This window comes from Chenopodium album, chromosome 1 (genome assembly GCF_948465745.1).
Source record: "Chenopodium album chromosome 1, dcCheAlbu1.1, whole genome shotgun sequence".
NCBI lineage: Eukaryota > Viridiplantae > Streptophyta > Magnoliopsida > Caryophyllales > Amaranthaceae > Chenopodium > Chenopodium album.
The window spans coordinates 59,431,348-59,452,303 of record NC_137834.1 but is presented as its reverse complement, the minus strand read 5'-3'; the positions used below and the strand labels follow the sequence as shown (position 1 = coordinate 59,452,303).

Genomic DNA, 20,956 nt, shown 5'->3' with positions numbered 1-20,956 from the left:
TGTAGCACTCGAATCATACCACCAATCATCACTTGTAGTGAGCGAAGCCATGTGCATTTCTTGAATCATACCAATGTTTAATTCAGAAATCAAGGCAACAATATCATTGGTGTTATTCTCTACAACATTTGCCTCACCACCTTCTTTCTGTTTTTTTAGTCTTCTTAGGATTCTTACAATATTTCTTAATGTGCCCTTTTTCACCACACTTGTAAAAAACAACATCAGACAAATTCTTTCTAGGCTTCTTGTTAGAATTCTTCTGCTTATTTTGATTATTAGCCTTTCTTTTCTTGCCTCCCCCCTTTTGATCATTACTTAAATAATTGTAATTTGGAACTAGAACCACCATCAGATTTCTTATCACGATTTCGAGTTTCCTCTTCAATCTGTAAATGTTTCTGAATTTGTTCCAAAGTAAAATCCTCAAGAGTATGCAAAAGTTTCTTCCTATAATCATTCCAACTAGCGGGTAATTTTGCAATTATTTCCCCCACAAGTAGTTTTTCCGGAATGGTTATAGCAAGATCCTTAAATTTAGAGGCCAAGATAAGAAATTAATGCACTTGGTCTAACACGGATGAAGAATCATTCATAGTAAATTCAAAAAATTGCATAGTAATGAACTTATCTGCCCCTTGCTTTTCTAAATTATACTTAGTTTCCAAAGAGTCCTATATTTCCTTTGGATTCTTCATCGGTATGTAGAGATCATATAGTCGGTCTGAAAGATGATTCAGAATGTATCCTCTACATAGTGCTTCATCCTCAACACGCTTTTTGCGTTCAGCCTTCACAACATCATTTTCATCTTCCTTCGGTTCGGGAATGGGCTTAAGATCAACATCAAGGATATAGAACAACTTCATTGTGATGAGAAAGAACTTCATGGTCTCCTTCCAACGAGTAAAATTGGAACCATCGAACCGATCAAGTTTCCCAGCGTCACCAACACTCTTCATGACATTCTCCATGATAGAATACTTAAAATTGCTTTAAGATTGTTAGAAAAATAACTATGGGGGTTGAAGAATTAGGGACGTGTTTACACTGTCCTTAAAGCAATTTTAACCCCCACTATGATTGCTATGGGTTACCGGTTAATATATATGCTTCCAGGATTTCCCTAAGTTTGAGATCAATTGAAGCAATGTAATTGAACTCCCTAAGAACACTTTAAGAACAAAAAGAATGGATAGGAAAGAAGAAGACAAAGTAAAAAGGTGAGTGATAATTTTGGAGCAATTAATTATATATAATGAATTGCCTTTTATTCCAAGAGTCACAATTTCCAAAAATAAATCAATTAAGATAGTCAGACTTTTAATGAAAAGTTACCATTATCATAATTAATTTAACCGTAAGAAAGTAACTACTTGCATTCGTCCAATCGGGCAAAGCCCGCCCGATCGGGCAAGTAAACGGACAAACTTTTAACTAGGCTCGCGCCCGATCGGGCCATCTACACTTAGGAAAATAACTTTGCTCTTGCACCCGATCGGGCTAACTTAGCCCTATCGGGCGAGCAAAAAGTACTTTCCTTAGTTAATGCTCGCGCCCGATCGGGAAAAGTCCGCCGGACCGGGCCCGTGGTCATAACCACGACTCACATTAAAAACTTTGTTTTGCTCCAAATATTAAACTTATAGCCTAGCTCCAAGCTAAACTTTTATATTTAACCAATGTGGGAGTTTTTCTTCCCAGCATCAAGTTAAATAGAATAGAGTAACTTATAGACTAGCTCCAAGCTATACTTTTCTATTTAACCAATGTGGGAATTTCTTCCCAATAACAAGTTAAATAGAATTGAACAAGCCAACTTCTTCTATTCTACCAATGTGGGACTTCCATCCCAACACTAAGCTATATAGACTAACCTATGTAACCAACTTTTATTCTACCAATGTGGGACTAATTTCCCATCATTCATAACACCTATTATGAAGACTACTCTAACATTTATAACTTGACTCGTTTCAATCTATTATTTGTTGACTGAATTTAGTTATGATCCAAGCAACTATCACGGTCGAGTGTTTTGACACCGAATCATGTGGCGCGCTCGTGTCTTTTGGCGATAGGAACACAAGCCTAGAGTGGAAAGGGTACATGAGCACACAACAACACGGATCAAGTGTATCTCAATAGAGCACGCATCTACAATAGGTGCGAGGTCGGGGCTTGTGACAACCGATATTTGAGGTTCTCTTGGTTTGGTGGGGATGCTTTAAAACAAGGTAAGCACAATATCAATAAAGGCTTAAAACAAAACATAAATCTTAAAGCAAAATGCAATTGGTAATCAATCTGTTCCAACTTGCTACTCAATAACCTAACTTGTTTATAATATATCCAATTCAATTATGACCTACCTCCATTTGATTTGAAACGAAATCCTCTTTAACCTGATTAAGCTCGTTTCTAATCTAATATATCCAATTCATAGCCTCGAATTGGAAACACCAAAAACCAAAAACCAAAAAAAAAAAAAAAAAAAAAAAGAAAAAAAAAACAATTGAATTGCTATTTTGTTTTAAAAAAAAAAGACAAATTTGTTAAAAAAAAACCTTTTAAATGTGTCATTTTGAGAAAAAAAAACCTTTTAAAAGCTTTATTGTAAAAGAAAACCCGAAATTAATTTTTTTTTTTTAAAACAACCTTGTAGCACTAATTCACTTAATTAACATCTAATTCCTTCTAATCACTCTATAACTCTTGATTAACTATTTAATAATTAAATTAATTTATAAATTTAAAATAAAATAGAAAACCACCACTCCACCACAACCACCCTTTCCCCCTCCCCTAGCAGCAGCCCTCACCCTCGGCGACCTCCCCCCCCCCCCCCTAAACCATGGCAGCAACACCCTTTTTCTTCTTCTTCAATCTCTCTCTTTTTCTCTCTCCTCAACCTTCAATGCCTTCAACAATGGTGGCTACTTCCACAAACCCTTCATTCTCCCCTTTCCCAACTCTTTTTTCCAAAACCCTTAAACCCCAATCCTCTAATTACGCACCACCTTAGCCACGAAAACCACCATCTCTGTTATCAAGAGCCTCAAATTAAAATTTTAAGAATAGTCAAGGGTTAGAACAAACCTCGAGGAGAGAGAAGATAAGTGCATAAGAACACCTCGGCAGTTTTCTACTTCGTTTGCAGCGGTGATTGCGGTGGAGAAGTCATGAATTGGGTTATACGACAACGATTATGGCAATTGGGGGCTGCTTCCAGGGTTTAGAAAGGGGGAGGGTTGCAACAGGGAAAAGGAGGGGAATTGGCCAGCGGTGGAGTTGGGTCGCCGAGGGAGGGGGCTGCCGCAAGGGGAAGAGGAAAGAGTGGCTGCCTATAGGTGGGGTGGTGGTATTCTATATTATTTTGAATTTATAAACTAATTAAATTATTAAATAGTTAAGTAAGAGTTATAGAGTGATTAGAAAAAATTAGATATTAATTATAAGGATTAGTGTTACTATGTTATTTTAAACAAAAAAAAATTTAAGTTCGGGATTTATTTTACAATAAAGCTTTTAAAAGGTTTTTTTTTCGCAAAATGATGCATTTAAAAGATTTTTTTTTTCGCAAATTTGCCAAAAAAAAAGGTAATTAAGTCGAATCAATTTAGTAACCATATGAATCTGTTTTAACCCAACCCATTTCAACCCACAACCCAATTTACCATCTTGAAACCGAACTGTTGATTAAATTGACATTTTCACCCATATTGGCCAATGGCCATATATGAGCACAACAATACACACATTTGGCTGGAGACACTTAAAGTTTGAAACATTCAATTAATGGCCGAAAAAACCAAATAAGAAAAATGTGATGAATATTAGTGAATATAGGTTTTTTTTTTTTTTTTTTTTTGGCCGCAGATAATTACTCCCTCCGTGTTTTTTTAAGTGTTACAGTTTGACCGACACATAATTTTAGGCAATTTAATTGACTTAAATACACTAACAGGTAAGTGGGGTAGTTGAAGTATTAAAAAATTGTAAAAGAAAGATAGTGGGGTTAATAGTTTCAAAAACATTTGCATGCCCCCGGTTTACAATAATTTTATTGTACATCGAACATTTTGCGAAAAGTGACCCTTTTTTCTTACAAAAGTGACTTTTTGTTTTAACAAAAGTGACCCATATATTCACAAAAGTAACCCTTTTTCACAAAAATGACCTTATTTTTCCACAAAAGTGACCTTTTTTTTTTCCACAAAGTGACCCTTTTTTCACAACTGAATTAAGCTACATATGCAAAACAGAGTATCAAAATCAAAAAAAAAAAAACACAAAATTAACAATCGTCATGAAAAAAAATAGTACAATCACTCAAACAAATCAAAATAATTAAGATCGACACCACATAAACTGAAACGCTAATTGACTGAAGCTGATGATGCTGTCGAAGCACGGAAGAAACCTCCAATAGATAATGGTCCAAAGGTGGTTGGTGAAGGTCTTGTCAATGGGTGCGTTCATGTCTCCTCAGATTTGTTTGATGCTCCTTTCCCCACTAAAGAATGAAATAAGTGTTATATTAGCAAATAACAACTTCGCATGCGAGTGAAAGACGAGATAATCGCTGGTTGAGAGGTTGAAGAGAGAGAAAATTGAAGTTCTCATAGAGAAAATTGGCAGTTGAGAAAGAAAGAAGAGAGAGAAAGAGGTTGCTGAGTAAATAAGGAAGAGAGAGAAAATTTTAGATGTTAATGTTTGTGTTGAAATTGTTTGGTTGCTCAACCCGATTTACACCAAATTAGTGTAAACCGGATGTTATTGAATATTTGTGTAATACTTTATTGAAAAGTAATGAATTTGAGAGAAAAGATATAATAAAAAAAGTAGTAGTATGTTTTGGTGGGGACTATAAGAGGAGAGAGATATAATATTTTAATATAACTTTTTGCCAAAAAAGGAAGTGTAACACTTAAAAAAAACAGCCGGAAATGGGAAGTGTAACACTTAAAAAAACACGGAGGGAGTAGTATATATAGTAGTATAAAAACTCGAATAAAAAAGTCAATAATTAATTATGGTCCGGTTAAATTCGAATCGGGTAAAAATTAAATCGAGTAAAAATTGGGTCGGGCCGGTTATTTTCCGGGTCAATTTCGGATCGGGTTGAGCTCGGTTCGGGTCAAATCGGTTCAGTTTGAGTTCAGGTCGGGTCAAATTGGATTCGGGTTGAGTTCAGGTCGGATCAAATCGGTGCTGGGTCATGTTCAGATCGGGTCAAGTTCGAATTCGGGTTGAGTTCAGTTCAGTTACAGATCGGGTTTGGGTGTTGAATTTCTCTAATTAAATCGGATCCATTACAGTTCAAAACGGATAGTTTTTTTGGGTTAGTCCCATTTTGAGTCTTTTGACACTTGTACATTTGGCCGGAGACATTAAAACATTGATTAATGGCCGAAAAAACCAAATAAGAAAAACGTGATGAATATTACAGACTGAGTGAAAGATATTTTCACAATTCACTCCCAAGTCCACCTACAAATCTGACTCTTTTCTCCAACAATCAAATCAATTCAATTCAAATCAAATATTACAAATCATAAATCAATAATCATAAACCAAAAACGATCAGATCAAAAGATTAGCAGAGAATAATTTAGCAAAATCAAACAAAAATGGCTTCAACAGCACTATCAAGCTCAAGCAGCAGCCATCCATGGCAGTTAATCTCAAAACCTCACACCTATTTTACACTCTCTTCTTTCTCAAATTCATTCATTTCTCTCTCTTCATTTTCTTCTTCGTGTTCATCTTCTTCTAAAAATTCTAATGCTTCCAAAAAATTCGTCTACATTTGTAAGTATTCTGCTAATGATAATCGAGAGAAGGCAATAGTGGTTTCAAAACCCATCAAATCCCATGAATTTGGGGCGTTGTTTCAGAAGCGATCATTGTGGCGTAGGATCTTTTTCACTTCCAAGAAAGTTCGCGCCATTATTCTGCTTAATGTCATTACTGTTATATATGGTGTGTTCTTAATTCTGTTCTATATTTGGTGTTATTTTGCTGATTCTTTTTTTGGTACACAAAAAATCAATTTAAATGTTTTGTGATGATTGTTAATTTGGTATTATTTATGAAGCTTATTGTAGTTTATATTTTTTAGATAATATTATTAATGTTTGTAGTTGGATGATTGCTATGATGATAAATCATTTTTGCTCCTCAAGTGAGTTAACCCCAGATCATTTTTAGACTAAGGCTTTGTTGTTTTAGACTTTTAGTAGTACTTCGTAATTTCGTGAGAGTTTATTGGTGTTGATTAATTACTTTGATAGAGCTTCAATTGATAAATTATACATTTGGCTATGGTAATACTAATGCAAATTAGCTTCAGAAAGACAGAAATAATGGCTAGAATATAATTAGGGTAGAGTTCTTTTTCCAGGCTAATTTTACTACTGCCCCCAATGTTACATGGACTATGGTCCCCATGTCCAACACGGGTATGTGTCCAAGCGCCCAACTCAGCTATTTTGTGTAAAAAAAACCATGGTTATGAATCGAAAGTGAAGTGTCTAAGTACCTATGTCAGAGTGTCGAGGGTCTGACATAGGTACTTGAGGTGAAATGAAGAGTCCATGTCTGCCCCTTCATATATGGACTAGTGATATTTTCCTACCAACTTCAATTGTCTTGGCAGCAGTAAATATGATTTTTGAAAGATTGTTACTCTAAAATTGGTGTTATGAATTTTGGAAGTGATATGTGCTGTGAGGTGCTTTTGAGTAGAGATATAGGCCATGTTTGGTAGTAAGCTTATTGGGGGTATATTAGCTTATTTGACTAACTTTAGCTGATTGACTAGTCAAACAAGCTAATACAAGTGTTTGGTACTAAGCTTATTGAAAGAGCTTATTACACTAAATAAGCTCTTTTTGAAAAAGCTTTTTCAATTAGCTTATTCATTAATTATTGTGAAATGACATTTATAACCTCATTTAATTTAAAATTCTATCTAAATTACCTACCCCACAATTAGCTTATTGGTCATTTCACATACTCAATCACCTTTAAGTAGGGGTGAAAGTAATTCGGATTAAAACCGAACCGAACCGAAAACCAAACCGAATTACTAATTCGGTTTGGATTTTTTTTTGAATTCGGATTGGATCGGATTGAAAAAATTTAAAAATATGGATTATAGATTGAATTCGGTTTGGGGTTTAAAAAAACCGAAAACCGAATTACAAACCGAATTTCAACCCAATAATTTAAGCTCATTTTCTTTTTCAAATTATCCAACCACTTTCCCCTTTCATATATAAACTCAATTCTCCTTTATCAATATCTTACTCTCTCACAAAGAATGTAGTTAACATGAAATGATTGTAGGAATTTTCTAGGTGAAGTTCGAGTTTCGGGTTTAAATGTTGCAAAAGAAGGGAACAAATTTCGGTTTGGATTGGATTCTAATTTGAAAAACCGAATTAATTCGGTTTGGATTGGATTGGATTGAATCATAATTCGGTTTGGATTCGGATTGAGATTTCTGAAACCGAATTAATTCGGATTGGATTCGGTTTTGGCTATAATCCAAACCGCAAACCGAACTTTCACCCCTACCTTTAAGCTATCAGCTATTTACCAAACACTTTTATATAATCAGTTAATATAATAAGTTAGTCAAATCAGTTAATAAAATCAGCTAGTCAAAATCAGCTAAATCAATCAGCTTCAGCTTCAGCTTTCAGCTTTCTCCCAAACAGGGCCATAACTTCTATATGATTCCTAGGGGTTTATTATGAATCAGAAGTTGAGGCGCGATTTGACTGCTGCCTACATTGATTATTGAAACTTATGTAGTGAAAACGGTGAAATATGTTTCTAATTGCTTGCCTATTTTTATAGTTGTTTAATGATTTCTGGTTGAACATTATTAATGATGATTTGATTATTATGGCAGCTAGTGACATTCCAGTTCTGAAAGAAGTTGAAGAATTTATGGACCCTGCTACTTTCAATGTTGTTAGATTTACTCTATCAGCTATTCCCTTTCTACCTGCTGCATTTCAAGCAAGACATGATGCGCACGTCTGCAAGTCAGGAGCAGAATTGGGTTTATGGGCCAGTTTAGGTTATCTTTTTCAGTCACTTGGGTTACTTACATCTGATGCAGGACGTGCTTCTTTTATCTCTATACTTACAGTAAGCTTCTATATTCCGGATATCAAACCTCATCTGGTTGTAATGTATTGATTGTGATATTCTTTGTTGATTTCTTGGCCATGCTTCTGCTCAGATCATTGTGGTTCCTTTGCTTGATGGATTGTTTGGATCAGTGATTCCACCTCTTACATGGTTTGGTGCTATCATGTCGGTTGTAGGGGTTGCTATGCTTGAATCTACTGGATCCCCACCTGATGTAAGTGTCTTATGCCAGGCCAGTCTGTGCTTTATGCTTTATGTCATTACATTCTTATCATAGATAAATTAGTAATCACCATTATCTGAGCTCTGTGCTAGATGATATGGCATTGTCTGATATCTTAAATATCTCAGTATAATCTTTTTTCAGGTTGGAGATCTATTTAACATTCTGAGTGCAGTTTTTTTTGGCATTCATATGTTGAGAACTGAAAGAATTTCAAGATGCACAAGCAAAGAGAACTTCATACCACTTCTTGGATATGAGGTAAGTTCAATTTTAGGAGCCCTGAAGGACTTTTCATGTTCAACGTTTGGCAATTGAGGTTCATTTCCAATTCAGAAATACTTTACGTATGTAATTAAAAAAAAAAAAAGGCTACCTGTTAATTGAAAATATTGATTTTTTTCGCCTGTGTCCTGAGCAGTTCTGAGGTTTCCTCCAGGTATGCGTTGTTGCACTATCATCAATAATCTGGTTCTTCTTCGATGGTTGGTTTGGTGAAAGTCTTAGACCATGGACATGGGATTTGTTTTGGGCATCATTGGTCTCATTTCCCTGGATACCAGCAATATACACAGGAGTATTAACAACCGGGTTATGTTTATGGGTAGAGGTAAACTTCTCTAAACCTTAGTTTGACCTATATTACAGTTACTTCTTTTCCTTCATATGAGAAATGGCTACTTACATCTTTATTTAACTTTGTATATGAATTACATTCCTGTTTCTTGTTCTTGTTGAAATTATTTCTTGGCCATCTAGTGTGTATAAACTAATTTTCAGACCACAGATTATGCTAATAGAGGTAGCATGCTGATTACCTTCTGCATCTTGTAATGGTAACTAGACTCATGTGGTGAAAGTAGTAATGAATTAATGACAGAAGCTTTGTGGAAAATTTATACATTTTAGACTGCTGGGTCTAGTGAACCTTGTGAAATTATTTGAGATAACATTTTAACAACGTGGAGTAGATTATAAAATCAAAAGATATGTTGTGTTTATTTATTTTTGAAAATGGTAATATTATGCTTTTCAGTGGGTATCAGCATTGACAACCTGGAAGTGTTGGGAATTGTTATATTGAAGATACATATAGGTGCATAGTGAACTTCAAATTTATTTTTCTTTAAAACAAGTAAACAAATTGTGAATATGGTGTTATGCTGACCATCTAGGATATCATATCGTCAGGTAAAATTCTTTTGTGACGTAAAACATTTCTTAATGCAGATGGCTGCAATGAGAGATGTATCAGCAACTGAAACAGCGATAATTTATGGAACGGAACCTGTTTGGGGTGCAGGGTTTGCTTGGTTCCTACTTGGTGAAAGATGGGACACTATTGGATGGCTTGGTGCTGCTCTTATCCTTGGTAAGCAATCACTAATTTGATTAGTCCTCACACATGCCCTGTATATTACAAATGCAACCCCCCCCCCCCCCCCCCCCCCCCCAACTTCCCTTCCCCTCCCAAAAAAATAAAAAATAAAACACTTATCTGGGCTGATGTGGTGGTAGTGGGTAATACTATCGTTACAGATTTGATTCCATCCTTAAATCTGGAGCAAAGATTCTAATGAATATGTGAATCTGTGCTGCAAGTACAGCTATGCAAATCTAAGTGCCGATGCTTCTGTCCTTTTGATTGGAGCCCCAGCCCCATATCTCTTCCCACTTGGAATGGAACAAATTTAGCAATTTGTAATTTCATCCTCTGCATCTAAGTTGGATTTCTGAGGTGCCAATTCTTTCTTCGTAAGAAGCATTTAAAAAACTGCTAGCCAATTACAAAAATTTTGCTAGGAGTACCCGATGTGACCGAAACATTTTAGACCAGGGCAATGATTGAGGAATTATAGGAATCTAATGATCTTTGCTATTATAGTGTTTACTCTGTACTTATCAAGAAAGCTTGCTCAAGAATGTGCGCTTCACAGAATTAGGGATGTTTAAGTGATAGCCGTAATTTGTTGATTCATCTTACCATAGGCTTCTTTTTCAAAGTGGGTTACCAATGTTTAATCCCGGAAACTGAACAAGCCTGGACCACCTTTGGAGTTGGAAACATGAATGTATGGTCCAACAGGAACCCTTTTCCTCCTTCCCCCCTTACCAACCATGAAAAAGACCTGCAGATCAGCTTTAGAAGCTAAAACTGAAACCCGATTTGGATGAAACTATAAGATTTGGCCAGTCAGGTTTGCAACTTGGTACAGCAAAAAAAATAGTCTTGATGAGCTAGTCTGCCTGCATATGAGAGAGATTTACTAGCCTAATGGCTTCAATGGAGGGGTTTCGATCACCTTTTAAATTGATTCTGTTAAACTTATTATCAGACAGAATCCCTATGTATCTCACTGGTGGTTTCCAAACCTTTTGTTTCTTTAATTGGGAGGCACCACCATAAATGCTTCAATTTACTACGTATTAGTTATGGTTCTCTCTGGAAGGATTTTATGGGAGGGAATAGGACATGTGAATGTTGGAAACATAAGTAAAGGAAAAATCTAAACATTATTACCTATAAAGCAAAGTAGTAAGTTGATGAAGAAGCCACTCTTGTTCCTTGCCCAGCCTCTTGTTTTCAAGTTTGTTCCAGCCTCTCATGCATTAATATCTAAACTTCTATGTTCTATTCAATACTATACTTGAATATCTCCTGTTTTTATGTATGAGTGATCATGATGGTTGTACCTCACTTGTGCTTATTACACATTATCCTCTGTTGCAGGTGGAAGCCTAGTTGTTCATATGTTTGGATCTTTATCGTCCACAGATTCTGGCAGTGGTGAGGGGTGATCTAGAATAGGCCTCAAATTATATATCTGGAATGGTAGATTACACTTGAGTGATAGATAATGTAGATAAGATGTGCAGTGTATGTATAGATAGCACCATAGTTTAGTGTACATAAACCTGATACATAAGTACATAACAGTAAAAGCGAAAACATGTTAATATCCTTCATCTAAGCCAGTAGCCAGTAGCCAGCTGCCAGCTGCATTGCTGCCTTAAGTTTCGAAGTTTGGCATATTTATAAAATATTTTCTGTTTAGTGTTTTGGGTATGTAATCTTATAAAAATGTATAGATATTGAATTTGTTACAATTACTTATAAAATTTGGCATTTATACAGCTTTTTACATACTTCACATTTATTTGATTATCAGAAATTCAGAACTCTCAGCATGTTGTGAAATTGTTACAAATCGCGCAAGTTGTTCAATATGAAATTGAATACTAGGGAACTGCAATTTGCCTGTTTCATATTCAGGGAAAAACCTCCCATTTCATGTTGCTAATGCGTTTGCAAGGAGAGTGTGGGGAAATTTTGTATTGAGAAGCTAGGCTTTGCTGTTAAGGAGTGGTGTGTTTATGGCGAAATATACTCACGGATGGTAGGAACGAAGAAATTTAAGTTGACCCTGTGCTGTTAGGAACAAAGCAATTGAAGTTGACCCGGCCCTGTGCTGTTAGGAACAAAGCATATTAATCTGGAAGGTAGTCAGCCTGTTGTGATAAATCCATGGGCTCCTAGCCAAGATGTTATGAAAGAACTGATTACTGAAGCTCCAATATGTATGAAACTACTTGTTTTAGATCATTGATACAAAGGAATGCAGTGGATTTATAATCGATACAATATCGCTATGCATTCATCTGTGGCTACATGACCGCTTTAGGAAGATTGAGAACAAGGAGAGTTATAAGCAAAAGTGATGACTGAAGGTGTCATTTGTGTCATGTAGGAGGAAATTATCCAACATAGGACATTATGCAGATGTATGCTCTTGGGTGGGATTTGTGGGAATCAGATACGCACCAGCACCAGCACCAACAGTTGACCAATAATCATACATCGATACAAGTTCTAAGTATTACACTATTACTCTGTATTTGTTATGTTTAATGGGTAAAATAATGCTCAATAACACCAAACTTTGGGTATATCACATTTATTAATATCATGTTGTACCACTCATTGGATTGGCACCGACTTGTTCATTAAAAACAAAGTTGGCATTAGTAATATTGGAGACTTAGGGCCGGTTCATATTTACTTAATTTCAGTTCAGTTCAGTTTAGTTCAGCTCCAATCAGTTCAGTTCAGCTCTTAATTTCCCTCTCTCATAAAATATTCATTTTAGCTTAGTTGAGTTCAGTTTAGTTCAGCTTCAATCAGTTCAGTAAATGTGAACAGGCGCTTAGAGTAATACTGATATCAAAATTCAACTGATAGAATGGATCATATTTTGTGCATAACAATTCACTATTTCACACCTGAGTACACACTTCACAAACAGAATCTGACCCCTTTCAAATAAGTTAAATCAAATACACCTATATGTACAGTCCAAAAGCATACACCAAAAAATAAAGTAGGATTTTTTTTTGCATAAACTCTTAGAGGAGAGAGAGTAGGAGAGTAACAGAAATGGCTTCAGCAGTAGTTTCAAGCTCAAGCAGCAGATATCCATGGAAGCAGCAAACCATAAAAACTTCATTTTTCTGTCACCAGTCAAATCCATTCATTTCTCTCTCATTTCCTCATCCACCTTCTAAGCCATCCAACAGATTCGTGTACCTTTGTAGGACTCCCGCCAATCAAACTACTCCGCCGAAGGCGCTTTCGGCTTCTCAGCCAATCAAATCTCCGGATATTAATAACTTCAACCTGTTATTCCAAAGCCAATCATTTTTCACCTCCAATAAATTTCGCGCCATTATTTTGCTTAATGTCATTACTATTGTTTATGGTATGTTCTCTATTATCTTTATTGTTTTTTTGGGTTGAATTTTGTGAAATTTTCTATAAATTTATTCTTCTTTTCTGTTCTTGTGTTGTGTATTATACTTGTATGAAGCAGTGTTGGTTTAATTTCGGACAATGGCTAAAGTGCATTCTGTTTACTTGATTTTCAATCTAGTTTTATCTTAACTTACATGAACTTACATAAACTTGCTATTAGAACTTGATTTTCGCCAAACTTATTCGATAAAATAGAAATATGTTGAACTAAACATGGCCTGTCAAGAAGTGTCAAAACCAAACCGACCCGAAAAAAGCTATCCGTTTCAAACTGCAACCGATCCAATTTGATCCGAAAACCCGATCTGTAGCCGAACTAAACTCAACCCGAATCCGAACTTGACCCGATCGGAACTTAACCCGACATCAATTTTATCTGACATGAACTCAACCCGAATTCAATTTGACCCGACCTGAACTCAAACCGAATCGATTTGATCCGAACCGAGTTTAACCCGATCCGAAATTGACCCGGCAAATAACAGATCTAATCTGATCTGTTTTGATCCGAATTGATATTAACTCGACCCGATTTTAACTCGATTTGATTTTTACCCGACCATAATTAATTATTGACCTTTTTATTCAAGTTCTTATACTATATTTATTAATTATTAATAATTTAACGTTTTTTACTACAAAGAAATAATCCGGAGTAACAAGTTTACTTCATGTATATACCAATTATATAAAATTACTTTCTAAGCTTTATATTCGTCTAATCTAAAATTTGCTACAAATAATTTGTAATACTTGAACATTAAGACCTCTTCTTTTAACTCAGATAAAAAATATGATATATGAATGACTTGATATTGACCTAATAATAAGGTAAAAACTCAATAATAACTCTAATTTAAAAGTTATCTTATTTGGATATAAATTGGGTCAACTCGATTAAAATCCAACCAAACACAGAAAGGAATTGAATTGAAATTGACCAATTAATGAATCAACGTATCAACCTTATCTTAATCAAACCGAACTTGACTGAATCGAAATCATTAGGATCAACCCGACCCAAATTCATCCGACCCGAAATTAACTCTTTTTGAACCCGATCTGAATTTATCCGAACCGAACATGAACCAATTGACCCGACCCATATCCGACCCGGACTCTATAGACCATGACTTGAATTTGATCCAACCCGAATTTGACCCGACCTGATCCGAATTAAAAGAATAATTTTGACCCAAACATATCCGACCCGAACTGACCTGACCGGAATAGACCCGACTCAAACTCCATCCTGTTGTCCGAATTGACACCTCGCAGCCTGTGTATTGATCTTAGTGAGAGGCATCCAGTTAGTTACCTTGATTGATATCGAAATCATATCAAAATAATGCAATTATACATTGTATTTAACAATAAGGATTATGTAATTCAAGTTGATTGATTGGTAGCTTTTCGATCTTAATTGCTTTTATAGTGCTTCACTGGGTAAAGTGTACATTTGTCTTTGTAGGACTAATGTTTGAAAAAATGGCATTGAATACAATTAAGTTTGAGTAAGTTCTTTTTAGATTAAACTAGCTATACTAATACTACTGCAAGTCTGCCAAGGCAAATATTGATGAACAATCTTTTCGCACCAACTACAATTGCCTTAGCAATATTTCATTGGAAAAACCTGTGTTGTACCATAATTGATATGTGTTTCAACTTTCGAGGATATATGGGTTGTATTGAGAAGGAAACGGAAGTTTTATCATAGTCCCAAGAATGATAAGTGCTATGAGAGGGTATTGAGTGTTAAAGTTTTGTTATGGTTGATTACGGATCAGGAGTTGTGCTTGACCTGCTGCATTCTGTTGCAATTGTAGTGTCAGTTGTCATGGAGAAAATTTTCACGTATGGCTCTATGGCAGTAAAATAATGAAGCTTTCATAGAATCAAAGATACGTATAGCTGAATGTGTTTTCTGATTACTTGCTTATTTTTAGAGTTGCTTACTAACATTCATTTTTTTTCCGACTTCAACATTTAGAAAAAATTGTTTGATTATTGTTGCAGCTAGTGACATTCCAGTCTTGAAAGAGGTTGAAGAATTTATGGACCCTGCCACTTTCAATGTTGTTAGATTTTCTCTTTCAGCTATTCCCTTTTTACCAGCTACATTAGGAGCAACAAGTGATGCTCACACTTGTAAGGCAGGGGCTGAATTGGGTTTATGGGTCAGTTTAGCTTATCTTTTGCAGGCATTTGGGTTGCTTACATCTGATGCTGGACGCACATCTTTTATCTCTATGATTGGAGTAAGTACCTATGCTCCTCACATGGAAACTCAATTTGGTATGATGTATAGATATTAAGTTTCTTTGTCCCTTCCTTGGTCATTCTACTGCTCAGGTGATTGTGATTCCTTTGCTTGGTGGCGTGTTTGGATCAGTGATTCCACCTCTTACATGGTTTGGGGCTGTAATGTCTGTCGTAGGGGTTACTATGCTTGAATCTAGTGGGTCTCCGCCTAGTGTAAGTGATTTATGCTTGAAGTCATGTTGCATTTTTAATGAAAAATCATTAATCACATACTATCTAAACTCTATGCTGAACAATTTGTAATTATTTGATTAGTTCAGCATGAATTTTTTTCAGGTTGGAGATCTTTTTAACCTTCTGAGTGCGATTTTTTTTGGTGTCCATATGTTGAAGACTCGGCAAATTTCAAGAACCACCACAAAGGAGAAATTCATACCACTCCTTGGAATTGAGGTTAAGAGCCTTGAAGAAGATTTCAAATTTTACATTTGGGCTTGAGTGTTTCAATTCCTACTTTCCTAGGCATCCAAATTTTTAATAAAATGCAACTTTTTTTTATTGCAATTGTTGATATCTTTGCCTGTTCTCTGAGCAGTTCTGAGGTTTCATCCAGGTATGTGTTGTTGCAGTCTCATCAATCACCTGGTTCTTATTCGAAGGCTGGTTTGGTGAAAGTCATAGACCTTGGACATGGGAATTGTTTTGGGCTTCATGGGTCTCGTTTCCTTGGATACCAGCAATATACACAGGAGTGTTCTCCGGAATATGCTTATGGGTAGAGGTACTTTTCTCTTCAAAGCTTTGAATTATGTGAGCCTTCTTTCTTCCCCCTCCCCCCTCGTGATTGCTAATTATTAAATCTTAATCTTAATCTGTCATCTTATTTCTCATTAGGTTCTCTCTATTTTATTTTTTTTTTTTTTTTTTTGCTTGCTAAATTTTAATGACCAATTTTTTTTAAGAGTGCAGTATGGTAGCGAGATAACATGCAGATTACATGTTGAATTAAAGTAATGTTGTGAACATTGGCATAAATAGAAACTTAAGCATTTTGAGTGCTGGATCTATTGAAAACTTGAGTAAATGGATGGATTAATTAAGTTCGAAAGACTGAATCTTCGTATTTGCATTGAATAAAGGCTAGTCTCTAGATACAATTGCAACTAGCATTAGTTTGTATAGGCATTTTAAGGGCCCAAACAAATAAAAGACAGATCTCAAAACTAATTCTTTCTAGCTACTGCCTTTATACTTCTTCCCTAAGTTCCAACTTACAAGCCCTATACTGTGTATCAGCAGTTAAAGTGGAAATTGGAAATCTGGAATAGGGAAATGATATGTGGAATATAAATTCGATGTATAATGAACTATTAAGCATACCATTTGTTGTCAGAGGTAAAACAGCTATGAATATGGAGTATTGTTAACCATATAGGAAATTATTGTCGTTCAGGATTATCATATGTTGTCCATCATTTCTGAATGTGTTTGGTTCTGCAGATGGCTGCAGTGCAGGAAGTATCAGCAACTGAAGCAGCTATTATTTACGGACTGGAACCAATTTGGGGAGCTGGCTTTGCTTGGTTCCTTCTTGGTGAAAGATGGGGTATTTATGGATGGATTGGTGCTGCTCTTGTCCTTGGTGAGAAATCACTTTTTTTATTAGGAAATTTTGATATTTACTACCAGTAAAAACACCACTCTTCACATTTGCTACATGTTTAAAGTTTTTTTTTTTTACTTGGTACCACCTAAATCACAGTTTGTTAGAAATTGCTACCACTTAACAGAATCCGTTAAGATTCCGTTAAGTAGGGCCCAATATTTAATTAAATAGTAAATATTTTTTTTTTAAAAAAATATATATAAAAATAATTAAATCCCCCAAAACAGTCCGTCAGCCACCACTCCCACCTCCGTCGCCGGCTGCTTGTAGCCCGTCAGCTGCTACCTCTCCCACCTCCGTGCCGGCTGTTCCCTCGGTGGTGACGAATCCATGGCCCTCCCTCCCACCTAAACACCACCCTTAAAACCGCCCTAAACGAGTTTTAGGGTTTCGTTTTTAGGGTGGTGTTGGTTGCGATTGGCCGCAATTGCTACCCTTAAAACCACCCTAAACGACCCCACAACCCTCTCTTTCCTCTGATTTCCCACCGTTTTAGGGTGATTGTTGCGATTGGTCGCAATTTGGTGACTGTGATTGGCCACGTTTGGCCGCTGCTGCTGCCGCAATTTGCTGCCGTGGTGGTGAGATAAGGGAGGTGCGGTGCTGCGGCTAATGGAGGAGGTGTGGTGCGTGGTGTTTTGTGGTGCTGCTGCTGATGGAGGGATGTGCGTGGTGGTGTTTTGCGGTGCTGCTGCTAATGGAGGGATATGCGTGGTGGTGCCGCAAAGATGAAGGTGGGTGCTACGGTGCTGCTGCTAACTGTGTTGTTGGCTGCCGCGATTTACTGTGCTGCAAGATTTTGCGGTGGTGATGGAAGGGTGGTGACGGTGGAGGGAGATGTTGTGCGCGGTGGTGAGACAAGGGAGGTCGTTGGTGGTTGATTGTTGGTGGTAGCAGGGAGCAGGGGTGGCTGGAAGGTGGGTGGGGTGGCAAGAAGGTGGTTGGACGGTGGTTGAGCCCCACTAACGGAAACAGTAACAGAATAAGACATGTGGTAGCAATTTTTAACAAAATGTAATTTAGGTGGTAGCAAAGTAAAAAAAAAAAAAAATTAAATAGGTAGCAAATGTGAAGAGGGGTGTTTTTCCTGATAGCAAATGTCAAAATTTCCTTTTTATTACTAATTGAATTTCAAATGCATTGATGTTTTTTGGGAATCAATCATTGGCTCACTCAGTTGAATACATTCTCCAAAGAAACCTTGGAAAGAAATAGGCAGCAAATGTAACACCTATCTAGGCCTCTCTACTGTGTATGCCTTGCGTATTTCTTCAAGCAATGACTGTGCAGTGTCAAATTTAAGAATCCCTGGCAAAGATTGATATTCAAGTAAAAGGACCATGTACAATTGACCAGACTTTTTTGTAGGAGACAACCCATTCTTTGCATGCTCTAGATCTCTGTTACTTTTTTTATGGTGAGGAAGTTTACTTGGGTAATGGGACCTCCCAAAAGCCGGCGCATTTAACTGAATTGACCTTGCCAGAGGCTTTTTTTTCTGGGTGCTACAAGCTCTGACAACTTCAAAACAGTAGTTAAATTTCAAAAATAGATTGAGCAAGCCTGAAACGCCTTTGGACTTGAGAAAAATAATTATTTCCCACTCAACAAAAGATGTGTTCCCCCTTTATCCTTACCAACCTCAGTTGTTGTATTCTGCACATTTGTTAAATATGCTTTGCCAGAGATTCAGTAAGGATGAAAGGCTTGACTTGTCGAGTTTGCACCGAAAATCACATTTTTGTTGAGCTGAAGTCTGCCTGCATATATGAGAAATTTACTAATCTTTTGGCTTACTTAGTGGAGGAATTTGTTTTTAATCAGTTTTTAGCATTGTATCAAACAACGTTCTATCTCCTAGTTGGAGGTACCACTTTAAAACTTCGATTTACTGTAACATGATATTTTTGGAGGGAGTTTATGGTAGGAACAAATGTTATGATGTTAAGAAAAAAATGAAAGGCTCAACATTTTCTACTAGAAAAGTGATAGTATTACCAATTACCAAAAAATCTGAGCATAGCAACTTGTACATAAATTTGCCTGCATCCGTTTCCTTGGTGGCTTCTCCTATGCTGATTGCAGTTCCTTTGTTATGCAGGTGGAAGCCTAATTGCCCAAACGTTTGGATCTTTGTCATCTACTGATTCTGGAGATTCTGAGCAGTGAACAAGAATCAGCATCGAGTTGAGTTGTTAAGCAGTGAAATCAAATCAGCACGAAAAAGTTGATAATGTGGCTACTTTTGTGCAATATCTGTATAAATGTCCTCGCGTCCCTCCCCATCTTTAATTTTCTTAACATTGTTGATGTGTACATAAAATCTGGATATTGAGAAGCCCTCTGGCATGGCCGTGTACATAATTATCTTAAACATAATCATATATTCATATGAAGTGTACGCTTACTGTAAAGCCGTGTTGCAGGCACTCTTTTGATTTTTAAGTTTGGCGTCTATTTCAAGTATTTCTGGTTGGTACTTTTGAACAATTACAATTTTGCAAGATGATTTTTAAAAGGATAGAAACAATAAGGGGGAAATTTTGTGAAGAACTACCATGGAAACAACAACCATTTAAAACTTTTTTTTAAAAAAAAACTACCACAAAAACATAAAAAGTTTAAATAGCACTACCTTATCAAGTTTTCCGGCTAGAATCTTCGGTCATGGGGCCCTAATCTCTTCATTTCAATCGATTCAGGGTGAGAGAAGAAGCAAAATTGTTTGCCAAACTCAATTGTTTGACATTTGCTACTAGGGAAAACACCTCACTTCACATTTGCTACCGGTTTAATTTATTTATTATTTTTTTTTTACTTTGTTACCACCTAAAATAGAGTTTGTAAAAATCACTACCACTTAACGGAATCCTAACTCCGTTAAGTTTATTCAAAAAAAAAAAAAATTAAAAAAAAACAAAAACAAAACAAAAAAACCAGCCACCCAAAACATCTTGCTTCTCCCATTAGCTGTAACACCCTAGAAATTCCTTTCCTTAAAATACCTCTTTTACCCTTTTGAAAATACGAATTAGGAATATCTAAGACAATACCGCCACCGTAAAAACGGCTAAGGCAACTATCAAAGATACACAGCGGAAGACTTAAAAATCAAAACCATTCAAAATAAGTCAACTTAAAAGTCAACAAACGAAAGTAAAGTTTTAAAACCAAAACCAACGAAGTCAATTAAAATCAAACTACAACTTGGAACCATTAAAGGCCCTTATTCAAACCAAATCCAAACCAAATCCAAATCCTTGCGTTAGTCCACATATAAAATAACACCATAAATATTCAATGCATAAAGCACATCGTAAACTAATAGAAACTAGCATGATTCGCTCTTCACTCATGCCCCGTCATGAATATGCTTCAATACCTGAAAAGCTTATCTCTACTTGTTTCCACTACTCTCCATTAAAAATAGGTCATCATAGGGCCAAGATAAAGACATGGCCAAAACACACAAACACACACAATCAGCAAAGCTGAGTATATAAGCGTAATTAAACACACTAACATGCTTTCACCTATCAACACACACACTTACCTCCATGCACCTGTTTACAAGCACACACAACATCAATAAGACTCATTATCTAGACACTAAATAATTTATTTAGCGTTGATTACGCATCGAACGGGTTTCCAACTCTACCTCCCCCAAATAAATTGAGGTTAACTGACACGGGAGCTAACCGTGCCAGCGACAAAACCACACATAGGTGGCGGAATTCTTGCGCATAATAATAAATAAAAAGGAATGTATAGTGTCCTGTACTCCATTAGAAGTTATGGTTAAATATAAAACCCCATAACT

The 20,956-nt window shown here is 36.2% G+C and overlaps 2 protein-coding genes across 4 annotated transcripts; both read left to right on the top strand.

Annotated features, from left to right (window-relative positions):
- Nucleotides 1-5,514: 5,514 nt before the first annotated feature.
- Nucleotides 5,515-11,512, top strand: LOC145592278 (uncharacterized). Its single transcript, XM_081648747.1, has 7 exons — nt 5,515-5,985; nt 7,925-8,166; nt 8,261-8,383; nt 8,537-8,653; nt 8,832-9,002; nt 9,623-9,764; nt 11,124-11,512. The coding sequence occupies exons 1-7, from the start codon at nt 5,634-5,636 to the stop codon at nt 11,189-11,191; spliced, it is 1,215 nt and encodes a 404-aa protein (XP_081504873.1). The 5' UTR covers nt 5,515-5,633; the 3' UTR covers nt 11,192-11,512.
- Nucleotides 11,513-12,737: 1,225 nt separating this feature from the next.
- Nucleotides 12,738-19,593, top strand: LOC145592130 (uncharacterized). 3 transcript variants are annotated; one of them, XM_081648651.1, is made up of 7 exons: nt 12,739-13,149; nt 15,222-15,463; nt 15,558-15,680; nt 15,804-15,920; nt 16,081-16,248; nt 16,968-17,091; nt 19,235-19,593. In XM_081648651.1, the coding sequence occupies exons 1-7, from the start codon at nt 12,828-12,830 to the stop codon at nt 19,300-19,302; spliced, it is 1,164 nt and encodes a 387-aa protein (XP_081504777.1). In that variant the 5' UTR covers nt 12,739-12,827; the 3' UTR covers nt 19,303-19,593. The 3 variants fall into 3 exon arrangements, with proteins under 3 accessions (XP_081504817.1, XP_081504777.1, XP_081504734.1); XM_081648608.1 differs by having other exon boundaries at nt 12,746-13,149; nt 16,968-17,109; XM_081648691.1 differs by lacking the exon at nt 19,235-19,593 and having other exon boundaries at nt 12,738-13,149; nt 16,097-16,248; nt 16,968-17,104.
- The last annotated feature ends 1,363 nt before the right edge of the window (nt 19,594-20,956 follow it).

Bases quoted from the DNA above. Each gene is read 5' to 3' on its own strand.
- LOC145592278 (XM_081648747.1), top strand. From the start codon at position 5,634: ATGGCTTCAACAGCACTATCAAGCTCAAGCAGCAGCCATCCATGGCAG. The intron at 8,654-8,831 runs GTAAGTTCAATT...GGTTTCCTCCAG, and splicing joins TACCACTTCTTGGATATGAG to GTATGCGTTGTTGCACTATC. The intron at 9,765-11,123 runs GTAAGCAATCAC...CCTCTGTTGCAG, and splicing joins TGGTGCTGCTCTTATCCTTG to GTGGAAGCCTAGTTGTTCAT.
- LOC145592130 (XM_081648608.1), top strand. From the start codon at position 12,828: ATGGCTTCAGCAGTAGTTTCAAGCTCAAGCAGCAGATATCCATGGAAG. The intron at 15,921-16,080 runs GTTAAGAGCCTT...GGTTTCATCCAG, and splicing joins TACCACTCCTTGGAATTGAG to GTATGTGTTGTTGCAGTCTC. The intron at 16,249-16,967 runs GTACTTTTCTCT...TTGGTTCTGCAG, and splicing joins GAATATGCTTATGGGTAGAG to ATGGCTGCAGTGCAGGAAGT.